Source organism: Loxodonta africana, chromosome 27 (genome assembly GCF_030014295.1).
Source record: "Loxodonta africana isolate mLoxAfr1 chromosome 27, mLoxAfr1.hap2, whole genome shotgun sequence".
NCBI lineage: Eukaryota > Metazoa > Chordata > Mammalia > Proboscidea > Elephantidae > Loxodonta > Loxodonta africana.
Window position 1 is genome coordinate 11,994,725 of NC_087368.1, and position 20,063 is coordinate 12,014,787.

The 20,063-nt window shown below is 42.5% G+C and overlaps 1 protein-coding gene across 1 annotated transcript in view; it reads right to left on the bottom strand.

Annotated features, from left to right (window-relative positions):
• Positions 1–20,063, bottom strand: part of CPNE4 (copine 4) — a 504,022-nt gene that overhangs the window by 57,104 nt on the left and 426,855 nt on the right. Inside the window, exons 8-10 of the mRNA XM_064277332.1 lie at positions 13,392–13,490; positions 2,029–2,115; positions 1,249–1,308 (exon numbers count right to left, since the gene is read on the bottom strand). Of these exons, the coding sequence (XP_064133402.1) occupies positions 1,249–1,308; positions 2,029–2,115; positions 13,392–13,490 (246 nt within the window). The remainder of the gene's footprint in view (positions 1–1,248; positions 1,309–2,028; positions 2,116–13,391; positions 13,491–20,063) is intronic.

Genomic DNA, 20,063 nt, shown 5'->3' on the forward strand with positions numbered 1-20,063 from the left:
GCTGAGCTTCATGCAGATGCTTCTCGAAGATGAGAAAGAGATGCTGTACAAATTGTTTACATCCAGGCCCATTTCTCATAGGTTTTAGCAGGTTTATCTTTTGCCATCTGGGGATTCTCTTTCTGGAGGTCACATCTGCCCAAATCTAGTAGTATTTTGAAAATTAAGTCAGTGAAAACCAGTTGTGTCAGAGACAATGGACACAAAATCTCTGACACAAAAACACATGGCCCACCTGGGCACTTTTAAAGGACCCAGCCTACTCACCTAAATATACATTAAATAAAACAAACAAACAAAACAAACCTATCGCCGTTGAGTCGATTTCAGCTTATAGCAACCCTATAGGACAGAGTAGAACTGACCCACAGGGTATCCAACGAACAGCTGGTGGATTCAAACCGCTGACATTTTGATTAGCAGCCAAATGCTTAACCGTTGTGCCACCAGAGCCCAAAATATGCATTGTTCTTGTGTGCTGTTGAGTCAATTTCAACTCGTAGCAACCTATAGGACAAAGAAGAACTGCCCCACAGGATTTTCAAAGAGTGGCTGGTAGATTCGAACTGCTGACCTTTTGGTTAGCAGCCAAGCTCTTAACCACTGTACCACCAGGGTCCCAAATATACATAAAAAAAAAATACATTAGGAGAGTATAAATCTCTTGGGCTCACAGACTATAGGACAGAATCCTCAAACTGCCCACTGAGTCTATATACCAAATCTACTTCTCAACCTTGATTTCAACCTAGTTCTTCAATCCTTGGAATTCATCTTTCATTGCTCAGTGAACTATTTGGATGGTTTTCCTTGGCACAGACCCTTAGCCATGATGTTTGTGTTCTGGCCACATGAACATAATTTAGTGGCATGTACTTTGGCTTGGTGGGACTTACCAGCAAGGTTCACTTCCTTCCCATCCTCCTGACTGGGGGATGGGATCTGGCAATGTACACCCTGGCTTGTGCCTCATATAGTTACTGAAGGAATTAGGAGTGTTCCTTAAGTCACCTAAAGTTGAGTGGCATGAGTTTTCTGCTGTGTCATTAAAAACTATACTCATAGGAGAAAACAGAGGAGTATAGATTCATTTTAAAAACCAACATGATACTATACCGTATTTCAGGAATAAGACTTGAACAAGGTTGACTAGGGTTTTAACAGATTTTCTCCTGATTTTGCCCCCAAACCTAACATTGCTCTCCACCCCTTGTTCCCTGAATAAGAACGAATGTGGAGACAACTTACTGTAAACTGGATTTGGCAACCACCCATGATGTAGTCCAAGAAAGAATGCATCTTGTGGATCTACACAGGAGGAGGGGACAGGAAACCAGTTAGTAACAGCATGACCAGTTTCCTCACAGACTAGAGGCCTGAGCTTCGGGGGCAGTCTGCTAAAACCAGAGGAAAGAGCAGGGAGAGATCTGCAAATCAAAGGTCTGTTGATTTTATTCCCCTAAAGGAAAAAAAGTAAGCAATGCTCAATACAGATGGGCCTGTGAGGGCTGCATGTATCCATCTTTTGCTCCCTTCTCCTCCCTCTTTGGTTTATGCATGATTTTAATTAGCCTCTCCCTATAGACTGAAAGCTATATTTTCAAGGGTCACCACTGTTTTGAAATTAATAAAATCTCACATTTGGCTTCTGCCTTGCTTCTCCGTGCCAAAGTCCCCATCTGATAATACTTGTAATACTGCAAGTAATTAGATTGGCAGCTTTAACATCACAATTTCCTGAGGCCTTTACTGAGAGTTTCCAGTTAGCTATACCCTCTCCCTTGCCATGAAGAACAGTGATCAACATTTCTTGAGCACTTACTATATGCTAGTATATACTCAACACCCTTTATCTTATTTAATTCTTAGAATAACCGTATAAGGGTATTTAATATATCGACTTTCTGATTTTTGTTTTAAAAAAAGATCATGCCTTCTTTACAACCTTCCCCTCTGACTCTACAATCTAAGCTCTTCCCCGAGACACCCTGCCTTCATACTCCTGGGAGAAAGGGGCTGTGCACATACCTTGCACTGATTCAGAATCACAATGCCCGAGTTCTTGTAATTTTTCTTCTTAGCTTTGTACTTAGGGTTGATGCACTCCCACTGCACCTGAAACAAAAGGAGTCACAGGAGAGCCTGCTTGGGAAGAAGGTGAATTATTCAATAAGGCCAAGACACCAGGCACTGCTATGGATGGACTGAAGGGCTGACAAATGGCATCTAGGTGGTCAACCTTGCATCTACAGGGGCGGTGATGGACAGTGGTTGAGAGTGCAGACTATGGAATTAGACTCTCTGGTTTGAATCCCTCCACTTCCCGGCTTTGGCAAATTATTTGACTCCTCCATGCCTTGGGTGTCTCTTTTGTCAAATGGAGCTCATAATTATATCTATCTTATAGGATTGTTTCAAGGGTTAAATAATTACTACATGTAATACACTTAGAATGGTACCTGGCACATGTAAATGCCCACTATTAACAAGGTCAAAACAGGTGGTAGACAGCAAAGATCTGCAGACACAGTTGAGTGATGTCCAGGTACTGAGTCTTAGTGCCTGGGAATTGACGTAAAAGATAGGAAAATTGAGGAATGCTTAATAATGGCTCCAGGAAGTTAATGGGACAACAATGAATTTACACAGAACTTCACTGGGAACTAAAATAATGAATTGATATATGTCACATAAGTGGCACAGAAGTTCTCTATGGGACCTTCATTAGGGCCTCTTCAAGGAATGGATGGCATCAGAGCTGCAGGAGTAGCTGGGAACTGGGGGCCCTAACTGGGAGCTAAGGAGTTACCTAGGGGAACAGGTGTCAGTGTTCTCCAGCCTATGGAAGATTTCATGGGACAAAATCGATTGTGGGTCAAACAACCAAGAGCCATTGAGTACGCTCTAGAGTGTGTTCAAGAACCAAGGTTGCCAGGAATCACTGGTATCACTCCCTTGACTGGTCTACATGGGAACGACAGGACTGCCTTAATGAGACTCTAGTTGTCTCATACCTGACCCAGAGATGGCCTGAGGACTCACTCAAAGCGAAGCGCTGGTTTCTGGGTCCAGGTTGACCCTGGAGCTCAAGATTGTTCTGCTGTGGTTGGGGAGGCCAACAGAAGAAGTGAGTGGGAATGATACTGAAAATTGTGGAAGTATCTCTGGGGCCTGGAACTGAGTATGCCCATCTGCCAAGATAAACTCACCAGGGAGGAGCTGCAAATTTGCATTTTTATCAAGCACCACAAATGATAATGATGATCTTGTTAATTTGGGAAGCTCAGCTACAATAAATAGGAGCCCTGGTGGCGCAGTGGTTAAGCGCTTGGCTGCGAACCAAAAGACTGGAGGTTCGATCCTACCAGTTGCTCCGTGGGGGAAAGATGTGGCAGTCTGCTTCCATAAAGATTTACAGCCTTGAAAACCCTGTAGAGGGAGGCAGTTCTACTCCATTCTATAATGTTGATATGGGGTCGATGGCAATGGGTTTTGTTTTGGGGTTTGCTATAAGATATATCTTAACTCGTTTCTTAAGTTCATTGTTCTCCTCGTTGGCACATATTCTCCCTTCTCCTCCCATTTCCTTACCCTTCTCCCAGCCCTTATTACGCTTGTCTATGCTCAGTTCATATTCTGGGATTGCTCACTTTTTTGCCAATAATGAGAATTCCAAGTTTCATTCTTAAACACTGGTGTGAAAAATAGCCACTCCTACATCAGCTCCTAGGAAAATAACCGTGTCTTAAAAAGCCACACAATTCACACTTTTATTCCTGGGGTCATTTCCAAGGGAAAGGTAAAAAATGTTGTACACCTAAGGGTATTAAATGCAGTGCTATTTTTAAGAGTGAAAATTTTAAACAAAATTCCGGTATATCAATATAGGTTTGGTGACTTAAATTATGGTAATTGATGGAACGTGCACTCTATGAAAAATGATAATTTTGGAGATCAAGCTGCAACGTGGAATGGTGCATATTATGTAATGCTAAGGGAAGGGAGAAGAAAAAAGTATGTGTGTACATCTTGAAGGTACATGAAAACATTAAATGATATTGGTGAGTTGGTGCTGACTATGGGATATTTAAAAATACTTATATGTTTATTAATATTGTCTGAGTGGTACTTGGGTACTTTAATAATACAACAGCTAGACTGGCGGGTCATTGTGTCAAACCTGCTGTAGGAGAGATAACGGGTGTTGATGGAGAGGATGGGCAGAAGACATGAAGAGGTATATACCACTATCGCCCTTTCTTCTTTATCCATGTGTAATTTTGTGTCAAAATATAAACAATGGTGATGTTTCTTTTCACCACCTATAGCAGAAACTGATGGGGTCCCTAGGTGGTGCAAATGGTTAAGTGCTCAATTACTCGCTGAAAGGTTGGGGTTTGAACCCACTCAGACGCACCGCAAAAGACAGGTCTGGTGATCTGTTTTCGAAAGCTCACATCCTTCAAAACCCTGTGGAGCAGTTACTCTGCACACATGGAGTTGCCATGAGTCAGACTCAACTCGAGAGAAACTAACAACAACAACAGAAGAAACAGCTGGTGCCCTAGTCACACCACCGTGTTCCCACCATTTCAGTTCACATTGGCCTGACTTCCAACTGCCACATCAGCATTAATTTGTCCAAGAGGTTTCTCTGGCCTCAGACTTCTGGTCACAGGAGCTTCCATGAGGCCAACTGAAAATGTCAGGGGATAAAATATTCCTGGAACCAGCCCTCAACTAATGACCAGCATGAATTGGTGTATACATACCCTAGCTCCCTCCCGCTCTGGGTGGAATAGCTCTGATGGTTGTATTCTACACTTGTTTCTAGGATTTCCTCAGCAGGGTTAAATCTGAGTTGCTCACAGTGGCAGCTGGCTTGATAAAGTATCATTTATTGTCTTTCTTTCCTTCCCAACCTCACTTCTCCACTCCCTTACTGTGAGTGGAATGTTTCCTTCACTTTCCATAGACGCTCCCTACACTTACATTCTTATCTCAGAGTCTGCTTCTGGGGGAATCCAGACTAAGATACCACAGGGCTGTCTTCCGTAGTATAGACAACAAATAAATAACATATTTTGTTTAAATGGATTCTGATGATTGCTTTCTTTAGTGTATATTCAGTTCAGGATATTAATGTCTAAAGGTAAATATCTGGACTGTCACTTCTCGATCTGGGGAAAGTGATATCTTCTAGATCCTTCTGCTCCTGCCCACCATTCCATGGGTGTTGGATTCTAGGATTTCCACTCAGGAGACAAAGGAGCTCCCTGAACAGTAGGAAGTGTCTGAAAATGAAGCACAGTGTCTGAGGCCACCTGAGTGAGGTAGACTGATACAGTGGTGGCCCTCAATGATCCATTCTTCTACGTGTCCACGCATTTGTATGGACACGCTGACTCTCAGCTTAGCCATGGGGCTTGTTTTTTTTTTTAACCAGTGGGACATTAGCAAACATGATACGAGCAGAGCCTTGAAAAGTGCCTGTATATTGGGGCTCGCTCCATTCTTGCTGCTGGGAAGATTTCACCACCATAAAAAAAGCTTAGGATAAAAGAGCACATGGAGAAAGGACCGAAGCATCCCAGCTGAGACTTAAATGCATGACTGAGTCCAGCTGGCGCCATGAGGAGCAGAGATGAGTTGTCCCAGCTGAACTCGGCCCACATTGCCAACCCAGAGAACCGTGAGTAAATAAATGATTGTTTTTTCAACCAAGGGGTTTTGGGGTAATTTGTTACTCAACGACGGATAAAACTGATAGCGTAGTTTCTCACTGGGGAGATTCCAGCAGGGACCAGGCAACCACATAAAAGTGTGGAAGGATATGATTCTGCACTGGCTAAGGGGACTCCAAGACTCCTTCCAGATCTGGGATTCTTGGGAAAGGAGAGACAGAGACAGGGAGAGACAGAGAGAGAGAAGCGAGGGAGAGAGGAAAGAAAGAAGGAAAGAGTCAAAACTGAACTTGAAATTCGGAGCTCTTCAGCCCCGTTTTATTTTTTAAAGGCCTAATCTGTCACAATGGTTGCCTTTCTTTCCCTCCCTTCGGTTTTCTTCTCATTTCCTCTCCATGTGGATGGTGCTTGATAAGTAAGAATCCTACCCTGGGTAGAAACAGATCGAGTATTTTCAGACCTAGTATTCCAAGTCTCTCCTAAGCCCATCCAAATAGAAATGGCCTTTTCTCCAAAGCTTCCTCTAATGTTACAGTATAAACAAGTGGCTTTAGGGATTTACGGAACAATTGGAAGGAAAAGACTCTAAAATTAACTGTGCTTATTCCTTTGTCATTCTAAATAATTGCTATTAATCTCAGTTTCTTCAATCAAGCAGGACCTTGCAAATGAAATCATGAATAAGTTAAAGGGTCCCAGTTCTGTTAAGGAGTACAATAATGGTCTATAAAAAGCCTACTCATTTCCACCTCAGGCTAAGCTGGACCAGTGGTGCGGGAAGGTTTGCTCAGTAAGAGAAGGCTTTAAGGAAGCTGAATCAAAACCAGGGGTGCTTGGGGCCTTTGTGCCTGTTGGGTGGGAACGGGGTGCTGATGAACTAAGTCTGGTAAATATCCTGCATCTGCCCTGGAAAGAAGCTGTACTATAACTATGGGGTACACACTTCACTTCCACAACCCTGTTTAACACTCCACAGCACCTGCTTTTAAAGATGAAAGACCCAAGGCTCATAGAAGCGAAGGGACTTGCCCAGTTCACCCAGGTGGTAACTGGTAGACCTGGGATTTACACTGACATCGGTCTCACCCCAAAGCCTGACTTTTTTTTTCTTTTACCTTGTGGTTTTTTTTCCTATATATTTTATTACATTCTTTCTCTTTCTCTTTTAAACTTAACCTTTAGATATTTTTTATTCTTTTACTTTATTTTTATTATGCCTTAGATGAAGGTTTACAGAACACACTAGCTTCTCATTAACAATACACATATTGTTTTGTGACATTGGTTGCCACCCCCACAACATGTCAACGCTCTCCCCTTCTTGACCTTGGGTTCTCCATTACCAGATTTCCTGTCCTCTTCTGCCTTCTTGTCCTTGCCCCTGGGGTGGTGTGCCCATTTAGTCTTGTTTTGTTTTATGGGCCTGTCTAATCTTTGGCTGAAGTGTGAACCTTAGGAGTGACTTCGGTACTGAGTTAAAAGGGTATCCAGAGGCCATACTCTTGAAGTTTCTCCAGTCTCTGTCTGGAGACTGAAAGTCTGGTCTTTTTTTTGTGAGTTAGAACTTTGTTCTACATTTTTCTCCAGCTCTATTGTGATCCCTGTCAGAGCAGTCAGCGGTGGTATCTGGGCACCATCTGTTTGTACTGGACTCAGTCTGGTGGAGGCTGTGGTAGTTGTGGTCCATTAGTCCTTCAGACTAGTCTTTCCCTTGTGTCTTTGGTTTTCTTCTTCCTCCCTTGCTCCAAACAGGGTGAGACTAGTGGAGTATCTTAGATGGCTGCTTACAAGCTTTTAAGACCCCAGACACTATTCACTGAAGCAGGATGTAGAACATTTTCTTTACAAACTATGTTATGTCAATTGAGTTAGATGTTCCCCGAGACCATGGGCCTCAGCCCTCAGCCCAGTAATTTGCCCCTCAGGGAGTCTGGATGTGTCTATGGAGCTTCCATGATCTTGCCTTGGTCAAGGTGTGCTGGCTTCCCCAGTATTGTGTACTGTCTTAACCCTTCACCAAAGTTATCACTGGTCTACTGTCTATTTAGTGTTTTTCCATCTGTACCCCTCCCTTCCCTTGTAACCATCAAAGATTGTTTCTTTTTGTGTGTAAAACTTTTCATGAGTTTTTATAATAGTGGTCTCATATAATATTTGTCCTTTGGTGATTGATTTATTTCACTCAGCAGAACACCCTCCAGATTCATCCATGTTGTGAGATGTTTTGCAGATTCATCACTGTTCTTTAAAATTTATCAGTTTTCTGTTGTGTGTATGTACCACAGTTTGTTTATCCATTCACCTGTTGATGGGCACTGAGGTTGTTTCCATCTTTTTGCTATTTGTGAATAATGCTGCAATGAACATGGGCATGCATATGTCTATTCGTGTGATGGCTCTTTTTTCTCTAGGATATATTCCTAGGAGTGGGATTGCTGGATCATATATTTCTATTTTTAGCTCTTTAAGGAAGCACCATATCATTTTCCAAAATGGTTGTACCATTTTGCATTTCTACCAGCACAAGGTACCAGCAGTGCATAATTGTTCCAATCTCCCAGCAGTCTCTCCAACATGTTACTTTCTGTTGTTTTGATTTGTGCCAGTTATGTCAGGGTGAGAAGGTATCTCATTGTGGTTCTGATTTACATTTCTCTAACGGCTAGTGATCTCAAGCTGATTCCTCCCGTGTCTGTTAGCAGCCTGAATGTCTTCTATGGGGAAGTGTCTGTTCATATCTGTTGCCCATTTTTTAACTGGATTATTTGCCTTTTTGTGGTAGAGGTGTTGGATTTTTCCTGTAGATTTTAGAGAGTAGAGCTTTGTCAGGTTTGTTATAGCCAAAAATTTTTTCCCAGTCTGTACGTTCCCTTTCTACTCTTTTGGTGAAGTCTTTTGATGAGCATAAGTGTTTAATTTTTAGAAGATCCCAGGTATCTAGCTTATCTTCTAGTGTTTGTGTATTGTTCATTATAGTTTGTATCCTGTTTATGCTGTATATTAGGGCCTCTAGCATTGACCCTATTTTTTTCTTCTATGATCTTTATTGTTTTGGGTCTTCCACTTAGGTCTTTGATTCATTTTGAATTAGTTTTTGTGTATGGCATGAGGTAAGGGTCCTGTTTCATTGCTTTGCAGATGGACATCCAGTTTTGCTAGCATCATTTGTTAAAAAGACTGTTTTCCCAATTTCATGGACTTTAAGCCTTTTTTGAAGATCAGATGACTGTAAGTGGACGGATTTACATCTGGGTTCTCAATTGTGTTCCACTGGTCAATGTATCAGTCATTGTACCAGTACCAGTTGTTGTACCAGTACCAGGCTGTTTTGACTACTGTAGCTGTATAGGAGGTTCTAAGGTCAGGTAGTGCGAGTCCTCCTACTTTCTTCTTCAATAATGGCAAAGCCTGACCTTTTTTAACCACAATGCCTTCCCCAAGGAGAGTCTTGGAGGTGCTTTCCTATTTGTGCCTGGAAGTTTCTCCTTTGGCCACTTGAAAGTAAGGATGTTCATGAAGGTTACTTAAGAAATAATAAAGGTTGATAAAAATTTACTCCATACTTTCAGATGCATGGCTCTCACAGGAGGAGGGAGCTTGAAAAATGGAGTCTCCAGTTCTTCTCTCTGACTCTGCATGCTGAGGTTTCTCAGAATTCAAGTGTCCTCTATCCTCTCTTCTCTCCCTAGATGATCTCATCCCTTCTTTTGGTTTTAAACACCTTCTCTTTGTTGATGGCTCCTAGAATATATCTCCAGTCTAGTCTCTCCTGTGGGTGACAGTTTTCCAAACCCAACTCTTGAATTTTCCTCACAAACTAGGCCTCTCTGCCCCAAGGGTTCCTCATCTCAGGAAACCATACCAACATCAATCCATCTATCCATGAGTCATCATTTTCTTTCCTTTCTTTTCTCCTCATACCTGATTTCTCAACAGATCTTGTAGCTCCTATGTGGTATAAGGCCTAATACTAAGGCTCAATATTATTTGTTGCCTTGGTATCTGGTAAAATTGGGAGGGCCTCAGATGACCTAACAGCAAGTTCCCTTCCCCGCTCTGCTTCTTTGGATATCATTCCCTGGCTAAACAACCCTCTTTATCAAGGGGACCAGGCACAGTTCCTGTTAATCCCTGAGTAGCAGGTTTCAGTTTCCTGCAGCCTATAGAATTGTTCAAACAAGCCACTAACATTCTCTTGTCGGAGCCAGGTGACACCCCACCTTCTTGAAACTACAAAACCTGCCTCCCACAGCCCTGCTTGTTCACTCTGCTCCAGAGTACAACCCCATGTGGCCTTGCATGGTGTGCAGTGCCCTCCTCCCCAGGATGGGAGGATATGTGACTAATGAACTGCTATCTGTCTCATCTGCCAGTGTCAGGTCTTGAATGTCTGGCCATTCCCACAAGCCTAGAATGAGAGCTTCTCCCTCATCAAAGGGGTGAACAGAAGTGACCATTATCACCTCTTGCCTTGCCTATAGTACTAGCCTCCTAACACATCTCCATGTATCACTCTCTTGTCTCTCTATAATTAATTACATACATAGTTATTGCTGTTAGTTGCCATGGAGTTGAATCCCACTCAAGGCAACCCCATCTGTTCAGAGTGGAACTGCTCCATAGAGTTTTCAAAGCCGTGACCTTTCAGAACCAGATTGCCAGGCTTGTCTTCCTAGGTTCCTTTGGGTGAGTTTGAACTGCCAACCTTTTGGGTAGTAGTCTAGTGTTTAATCATTTGCACCACCTTTTTTTTTTTTTATATATATATATACACAGTACCCAAAGTAATCTTTGAAAAATTAAAACCAATCATGCCATTCTTTAGCTTAGAACCCTTTGAAACACTGTCCAATAGAACTCTCCTTGATGATGGAAATATTCTATATCTGCACCATTCAACGTGGTAGCCACTAGTCATTGTGGCTACTGAGCACTACGAATGTAGCTAGTGTGACTGAGGACTGAATTTTTTATTCAGATTAATTAATTAAAATTGAAAATTAAGTAGTCATATGTCATTAGTTTTTTTTTTTTTTTTTTATGTCATTAGTGGCCACTGAGTTGGACAACACAACTTCAGTGTATTCCCATCACGTTTAGGAGAAACTCCAAACTCCTTTCTCTGAGCTCTCAGAATCAACTTTTTTCTGGCCTCTGCCCCTGTCTTTGACCACAAATTATGCATGGCTACCTTACCCTCTCTGCTCCAGACACACCGATCTCATTTTAGGTCCTCAACCACACCAAGCTCTTTCCTGCCTCAGTATTTTTTTTTTTTTTATTCCCTCTGCCTGAAATGCTTTTCCCTGGCTTGCTGCATGGTTGGGTTTTTTTTCATCCTCAGTGGGCCTCAACTTAAATGTTACCTTCTCTGGTTATCCCTTCCATACACACACTTTTATAGCTGATAAGGCAGGATCAGCCTTTTTTTCAAAATAGGATTTGTCACAAGTTATAATTACATTTTTACTTTTTGTTTATTTGATTTTTGCTTACATTCTTCCCAGACTCGTGTCAGTCTGTAAGCTCTCAGAAGACAGGGACCGTGTCGGTGTTGTCAGTCATGGCACACTGAGAGCCTGGGCTACTGGGGCTCCTCAATAAATATTAATAGAGTCAATACATAAGAAAATAGATCGCACAGTGCAATGTGATGAAACGGGTTGGGCAGTTGAACTACAATTTTATGATATCTCCATGATACGGTAAAGTACGGCAGCATATTGTCTATTTCTTCAGTAGAACTTATGGATTTGTGTTCTGATTGCAGAAAGACTCAGGCTTTGGAGCTTTCAATTGTGGTATATGTTAGGATCTCACTTTTAGTATCCTCTTAGGAGCCTAAAGATGAAATGTTTCCATATTTATTGATTTGGCCATTTTTATTTATAGAGAATAAGGCAAAGCTTTCAAAAACCCTTTAGAACACGAGTGGATACTATTGATAATTGTCATTTATTCATTACCTCAATAGGGCCTGGTTTTGTAATGCAATGACACAATTTCTCTGCTTGTATTTGTTGTTATTCTGGGAGTGATTGTTTTTATAATTTAGTGCTGGTTTTAACAGTGGCCCTGAAGCTCTGCAGGCCTGCCTGTGGGTGATGGGCTCTTTGCATCTGACAAGTTTCTTGCAGTGCTGGGTACATAATGGATCATAGAAAGCAGGTTGTAGGAGCTATGCAGAAACCTGCCCTTGAGTTTCCAGACCAAAGGAATGTATTCGACAAAGGGTCTGATTCAGATTAAGCTTCTAAGAATATTATTTCATTTCTATCCAGTTTGGTTATATTCTGGCCTTATATTTGAAAGAAGAGACTTGAACAACGAGTTGGGATATCATCTCTAACCAGCACCTGACCAAGCCAGGCAGAGTGTCATCTCCAAGGGAAAGGAACAGTCTCAAAGCCACTGAAGGTTCTGCTTTCACTCCTTTATCCTCCATGGGAACTGTGGGCCCCAGAGGAAGAATGAGTTCCTGCAGAAGCAAACCTTGAGGCAAGGATTTAAGTGCTGTAGTTTATTTTGGGTTTAGTTTATTTGGGGGGGGCCTGGTGGTGTGGTGGTTAAGAGCTCAGGCTGTTAATCAAAGGGTAGGCAGTTCAAATCCACTAGCTGCTCCTTGGAAACCCTGTGGGCAGCTCTACTCTGCCTTCTAGGGTTGCTCTGAATTGGAATCGACTTGACGGCAACTGGTTTGGCTTTTGGTTTTTAGTTCATTTGGGAAGTGATAACAGGAATTAAAATAGGGAAGAGAAAGCAGCCAAATAAAGGTACATTATCAGGCTAGTTACCGCTGTGGACGGCTGGAGCTTATTCCTGCTGGGGAACTCTGGGAAACAATATAGAACATACACCTCAAAGTTATGCCACCTGAAGAGCAAGGGAGCTGGGGTATTTATACCCCACTTCCATTAATTAGTTATTGAGGGCTGCTCCCTGGATGGCATTACATCCTCCCACACTTCCAGCCACGGGCACAGGCAGATCAGTTACATGGTTAGGGTCTAAGCAACAACTGACAGATGTATATGTATATATGAGGGTACCTGTGTCTGAGAGAGAGAAACACAGAGGAGGCTTAGGTCTCTGTGTGGTGTAATGGATCCTATGTGCATCTGTGTTGTGTGTGTTTGGGTACATGTTTTTGTATCAAGTGTGTAAGTGAAATTCTGAAAGTAGATGAAAACTTGGTGCCCATAGTGAAAATTGGGCGAATCAAAATAATTTCTCCACAGAACTAAATGTTATTAATGTAACCAAGTCATGGAAACACAGAGCTGCAATGTGCTAGGTACTTCGCTAAGGGAATATTACAGATGATCTCGCTTAATCCTTACAACAATTCTATGAGTTAAATTCAATTATTACCCTCGTTTCCAAGGTGAGAAAACTGAGACACAGAGATTAAGTCACTTGTCCAGTGCTTTACAACTAAAGAAAATTAGAAACATTCTCATCTGACCTTTGCATTTTACCTATGGAGACACTTTACCGTAGCGGGACAATGTCTTATTCAAGGTCACACAATTGTTTGGGTGGGGCTAGTATCAGAGTCAAGGTACTTATATTCCAACAGGCTCCATTTTCATCACACTTAATCCTATATTGATATCTCACCTCTAGGTGTTTCATATGTGGCTGGGTGCTAAGTATGCATCAGGAGAGAAGCATCTGGGGAAGTAACACAAGTGGTTTCCCACATACCTGTTTCCCTTCCAATGCTCCCCTCATCTCCTTGAACGTGGAGGTGAATTCTCCAATGAAGTCATGTTTGCCATTGGAGTCCCAGTCCCATACGATGCACTGCAAGAGAAAAGAAGTTTTGTTTTGTTTTAAGAACGCAGCCACAACAGCTGAAGGCAGCCTGAGCTTCATCGGGGATTGCGGCACATGGCATGTAATAATCCCTTTGCTTCTACAGTCCTTTTCTGAGCCATGATCTCCAAGCAACCCTTTGATGCAGCGATAACTGTAATCATTTGTTTCTCTGATAAGGCCAGGAAGACCCAAAGGAGATCAGTGACTTGCCAAAGGAACCTTCTAATGAATGACAACCTGGGACTTGAAGGCAGGTGTCCTGGCTCTAATTCCAGTGGCGTTTTCCCCATGTTTGCTGCTGAGTCAATTCTGACTCGTGGCGACCTGATATGTTACAGAGTAAAACTGCTCCATAGAGTTTTCCTGGCTGTAATCTTTATGGAAGCCGATCTCCAGGCTTCACTTGCGTGGTGCTGTTGGGTGGGTTTGAACTGCCAACCTCTAGGTTAGCAGCCGAGAACAACTCTTCTGTAGTACGATAGGTACCCTGGCTTAGGGCTGGACTCAGATACCTGAGGCCTTATCCATAGTATCCACAATGGCAGCTTAGGTGTAATGATTTGAATGAGGCCATATCAACCATGTTTTTCTATTTCTTTTCTCACCTTAAAGACCAAAGAGTGATGCCCATAAAAATGAGTAAAAAGGCAAAAAAAAAAAAAAAAAAGTGAGCCTTTAACTCTGCCCACATGAAAAATGGGTGTCAGATGGGGCCAGATAAGCCACACTTGTAAATATCAGAAGTCTATCACAGGATGTGACAATTTATTTCTAACAATACAACTTCCTCTAAAAACGTTAAGGGATAAATTCTGGGCTCCCAAGCAACACATTGTCACGCGACTTTGATTAAAGTAGCAGCTAACCTCTGCTTGGCCACACATGCTTAAGTGAAGAGCAAGCTCTCCAGTTTTTTTTTTTTCTATTTTTCCAGGTGGAGGTTGAACTAGGGTCTCAAGCACTTTAGACATTTCTTGTGCATCTTAAGCCAATGATTTACTGCAAGAAAGTCACAAACTTCTAACGAGGTCGAGGCAGCAAAAAGGACACTCGCTCAGGTTTTCCCTTTTTTTTTTTAAGCAGCAGCCTGGCTCTTCCTCAGGATACAGAGCCCCCTGTTCACTTCTGCCTAAAAACCCTGACTTACAAATCTGTTCCCAGATCCCGCTTGGATGTCCTACAAACCTAAAATGAAATACGTCTGAAACACAACATTATCTTCCGCCTAAGGTTATTCCTATTCTTTATTTTCTACCACTGTGATTTGCACCAATAGTCACTCAGTTGCTACAAACAGAAAACCAGGCTTCATTCCTGATTTTCCCCTCTAGTCTCCCCCTCCCACACCAGGTCCTGTCCATTCTGTCTCCTCACTAGAACTGGATTCCATCACTTCTCCCCACTCCCACTGCTTCCTCTCACCTGCTTTACAACAGCCCCCCCAGCTTTGCCTCGCCTGTGCTCCCTACCCCATATAATCCACTCATCATGTTATCCCCTGCTTAAAATACAAATGAGTATTGGCTAACAGATATTCCAGGGTCCTTCATAATCTGACTCCCTTTTACATGATCACTCAGTATTCCCAAATCCACTCTTTATGAACCACGCTTACAGTATTTAAAACTTTTTTTTTTAATATGTGGTTGATAGGGAGAAAAAGCACTTGCTTAGAATTTTTTTTCCTGAGCCATCTGAAAGAAAAATTGTAATTTCTCCATTTCTACTCTCTATTTCAAAGTGGAGGTTTTGGTGGACAATTCTTTAGTTTGGAAAACATATTAATAAGGATTTTGTTATGAAAGAGAACGGATTAGAAAAGTTGAGAATAGAAGAGGTCAAGATAAAGCAATGGTCAAGTGGAGTTCACCCCTTGGTAACTGGAGACAAGAGGTCAGGGTCTGGAAACACAGGTTGGGAAAGAAGTTGGGACAGGTTTCATCAGAGGGGTGAAGATGGGCCCAGCATTGGGGTGGGAGTGTGTGAGAGACAGGTAAGGAACTTTGGAAACTGTGAAGTCTAATTTTCTTTCTTTCTTTTTTTTTTTTTTTTCTAGAATACAGCACAAAGCTATGTTAGTATTAAGGATATTTCAGATTATGTTTATAATTCTGAGGCTAAGTACAGAAATTGGATAATAACTATGACACTCAGGTTCATGAATCACAATATATTTATCCTCAATTTAGTTTTTTTTATAGTTTATTTATTTGGTAGCTATTGTCTTAACCCAGAGTTATTTATAATTTCAACATGTTGTTGTATGCCATTGAATCAATTCTGAATCATAGTGACCCTATAGAACAGAGTAAAACTGTTCTGTAGGGTTTCCAAGGCTGTAATCTTTACAGAAGCAGACTGCCACATATTTCTTCTGCAGAGCGGCTGGTGGTTTCCAACCACCCACCTTTCAGTTAGCAACTGAGCTCTTAACTACTGTGCCACCAGGAGTCCTTTGTGAGGTCTACGTTTTAAGGTCTAGCTATTTATGTCTGTCTGTCTCCCCTACTGGTGGCGCAGTGGTTAAGTACTACAGCTGCTGACCAACAGGTAGGTAGTTCAAATCCACCAGGTGCTCCTTGGAAACACTATGGTGCAGTTCTACTCTGTTCTCTAGAGTCACTATGAGTTGGAATTGACTCGACGGCAATGGGTTTGGTTTTTGTTTGTTCTCCTCTACTTCTCCCCCTCCTTGCCCCACAGCTATTATTCCTGAGACTTCAGTGAAGTCTGCTACCCACAACAGTATTATGCTGGTGGTGACTTGGGGAATGAAGAGGGGCTGTGTCTGTGTTTTGTGGACAACAATCCAGAAAGCAGCACGAGATGGCCCACAGTGAGTTTCTCCCATGGAGCGGCTGGTGGGTTCGAGCTGCTGACTTTTCGGTTAGCAGCTGAGCTCTTTAACCACTGTGCCAGGGCAACTTAATTGAGAATTGAGTGGGGTATAGGAGTGTGGAGAAAACAGTTTGCCAAACCCTAGGACTGGCACTTCACAGAAATACTAGGGAGGGAGGCTGATTTGTGCAGTCACATGCTGTGAGAATTCAAGTTATTTTATTTAGATATTAAAAGAAAGTTTGACCCCAGAAAGTTGGAGACTTACAATTGTTTCAGCTAAAATCATTACTCAGGCTATATTAGCATTTTATTCATTATGCATTTACTCAATTGGTAGGTGCCAAGAGTTAAAGACTAGCATGTGAAGGACTGAAAATTGTTTCAATGGTAGATTAAAAAAAAAAAAAAAAGATCCTTGAGCTTGTAAAGTCTGCATTTAGTGCTGGTCACTAAATAGTCCTGGTTTTCCTTCTAATCACACGGTAGAATAATACTTCCTTGTCTCCTTGAGTTTGAGTGTGGCCATGTGACTTGTGTTGGACAATGAAACATAAGTGGAAGTTACTTGCATCACTTTCAGGTAGGAGCTGAAGCATGATTTTACACGTTTTATCTCTCCCTTTAAGGAGCCCTAGTGGTGCAACACTTAAAAAAAAAAAAAAAAATTTTTTTTTTTTTTTACTTAAGTGGTCACCAAAAGGTCAGCGGTTCAGACCCACCCAGCGGCTCCAAGGGAGAAAGACTTGGCAGTCTGTTCCCATAAAGATCAGCCTAGAAAACCCTATGGGGCAGTTCTACTGTGTCACACGGGGCCACCATGTGTTGAAAATCGATTTGATGGCACACAACAGCAACAGCAGTCTCTCCCTCTGCTTCGGTGATCAAAAACATTCCTGAGAGCATCTGTTCTGTCAACCTAAATGAAGGCAATGCACAGCAGAACCCCAAGATGAGCCATGATGGACATAGGCATATGCAAGACAAAAACCTTTGTTGTTTTCAGCCCCTGAGATTGCTACAGCAGAAGCTAGTCTAAGAACCATTTAAGTACTTAAAAAGCTGCCCTAAGTAAAGGTATTACAATTTATTTTGAAGAGGTTACAAAGAAGTAACAAAGAAAGCAATTCCCAATAATTAAATCTATCCACATATAGTCTTTTTGTTAAAGAGTGTTCATTTTAGTGCTTGAAATGTTCAAACAGAAACCACAGGACCACATACAAAGGTGGTAATAGAGAAAGTCAAGTAGACAAATTTATAGAGGATTGGGTGGGATGGTCTTTGAACTTTCTTCTAACTTGGAAATGCAAAGACTGGTTCTAGTCATAAAAAAAAAATTTTTTTTTTTTTTTTTTTTTGCTGCAAAATGAAGTCTTGTAGATCTCATGGTTGGAATGGGCTCCCTGTTGCAAAATCCTCTTTTCGCTATTGCAGTAGTCCCTTTCTCCCTTCTTGCAATAATCCTTGCAAATGAAGTCTCTCCTTATTTAAAATAATAATAATAAATGAAGCCAAGGAAAGGCTAAGCTCATTCTGGTTGAAACACTAAGCAATGCAACTTAGCTTTGGTAGGAGTGATAAGAAATTCTTTTTAACTTAAGGTAGGACGAAGTTCTACCTCATTCTTTCCGGTGGACAGTGGAACCAATCAATGATTTGGTTGTTCGGAAAAATTGCTCGGGATGTGCATAGTGTAACATTGTGGAACACTGTGAATTGATTTGCTGTTACTTATAATCAGTTGTTTTTCCCTTTGCTTGCCCTCCTTGCTGACCCTGGCACTCACACATTTATTACCAGGAGAAAGAAATGGAAGAAAAGTTGCTGGGACTAGCCACAGAAAGAGAAAGGAGGGTGGTTCCTGGGATCCTGCCTTTAAGGCTCATAACTCTGCCTTGTAGTAAATATAGCCCACTGAGTGCCAGGGTCTGACCTTCAGATACTCACTCTTCAGAGGCAGAAGCAAATAAGAGAGGAGAAGCAGAAGCAGCCTTTTAAACATCTCCTGCATTGAGAGAAACTGTAAAAACCCATTGCTTCCAACTCATGGTGATCCCATGTGTTACAGGGTAGAACTGCTCCATAACTTTTTTTTGGCTGTGATATTTATAGCAGATTACCAGGCCTTTCTTCCGAAGTGCCACTGAGTAGGTTTGAACTGCCAGTCTTTATGTCAGGAGTCTAGTGCAAACTGCTTGTGCCACCCAGGAACCAGAAAAGAGGGTAGGAGTCCCGTTTTAGGGAAAGGGATATAACTCTTCCTCCTCTCTCATAGCAGTAGAATAGAGAAAAAACAAGGTGCGGGTCTGGGTGGGGGTGTAATTAGTACTTTGCTGTGTCACAGAATCATAGCCAAAAACCACATGTTGGCAGAGCCAAGATGGCGGAATAGATAGACGCTTCCATCCAGCCCTCTTTACAACAAAGACCCGAAAAAAAAAGTGAAATGAGTATATTTGTGACAAGCTGGGAGCCCTGAGCATCAAAGGCAAGCTTGGACAACGAACTGAGGGGCAGGGGAAGGAAGAGGCCGTTCAGAAGTGGAGAGGAGTTACCGGACCTGAATCACGGGGAGCCCTCAGGCACCATTTCTGGAGTGGCAGTGGCGGCGGGTGACTGGTCCTAGCATTCGGGGGCAGTTCCTTCAGGGAGAAGCAGCCAGCCACACAGCCCACTCACACCTCCGGAACCAGAGCAGAAGGGTGCTCTCGGCAAAAGCTAAGTACTTGCGTATATTTTACTGCGATCCCCCCACCCCCCAGCTGGCTTCAGTGGCTGAATCCCTGGGCCTGAGATAGACCCTGGTGAGCACCTAGAGCTGTCCTCCCGGCCTTGGGGAAGGAAAAAATTTGCAACTGGGGAGAAAAGATAATTTGCTAGCTCCATTAACTGGGGGAGCTCAGGACAGAAGCAGGTCCTGTCCAGGCATAAACCGTCCAGGGACCTTGAACACCTTTCCCTTCTGCATGAACCTGTGTGGGCCTATTTTGGGAGAATAGGCCCTTGTTGGCAAACTCCAACCATTTCAGCTGTGCAGTGGAGAGGTGGGTGTTCTACGTTTGACATTGCTTTGCCTATTAAACAAGGTCCTCACCTACCTACATCAGGGACCTAAGGACTGGTAGCTCCACTCAGATCACACAGCCACCCGTGACAGGGGTCCAAAGGTAACTGGTACCTCCCAGTCCTTACGACCAAAAAATTTTGGGTGCCCATGGTCCCTCTGCAGAACCCACCCACCAGCACACTTTAGGGAACAGAGACGTGTTTTCCTCAGAGACACTTGGGAGTTGGTTCTCAGCCCCCTGCCTTGTTCAGAGCATGGCCCCCTGCTGCAATCAGATACCAATATATACGCCAATCACCCCTGCCCCTCGAAGACTGTAGGACAGAGCCTGTACCACACACTTGATATCAGCTACCTGGAACCTGAGCTGAATTCATAGAAGAAAACTGAATGGGCTCCTAGACTGATATACCTGGTAACAGATCTAGCCAGCTGGGGACAAGACACCAGAGCTCCAAAGGTGAAAATAATTAAGCTAGCTCACTCAAGCAACCCACAGGGGTATACCAAAACAAAAAACAAAGCAAGTAGCTACGACACAGTAACCAAGCATAAACTAATACGATAACTTATAGATGGCTCGGAGACAACAGTCAATATCAAGTCACATAAAGAAAAAGACCACGATCACCTCAACAGGCTCTCAAAAC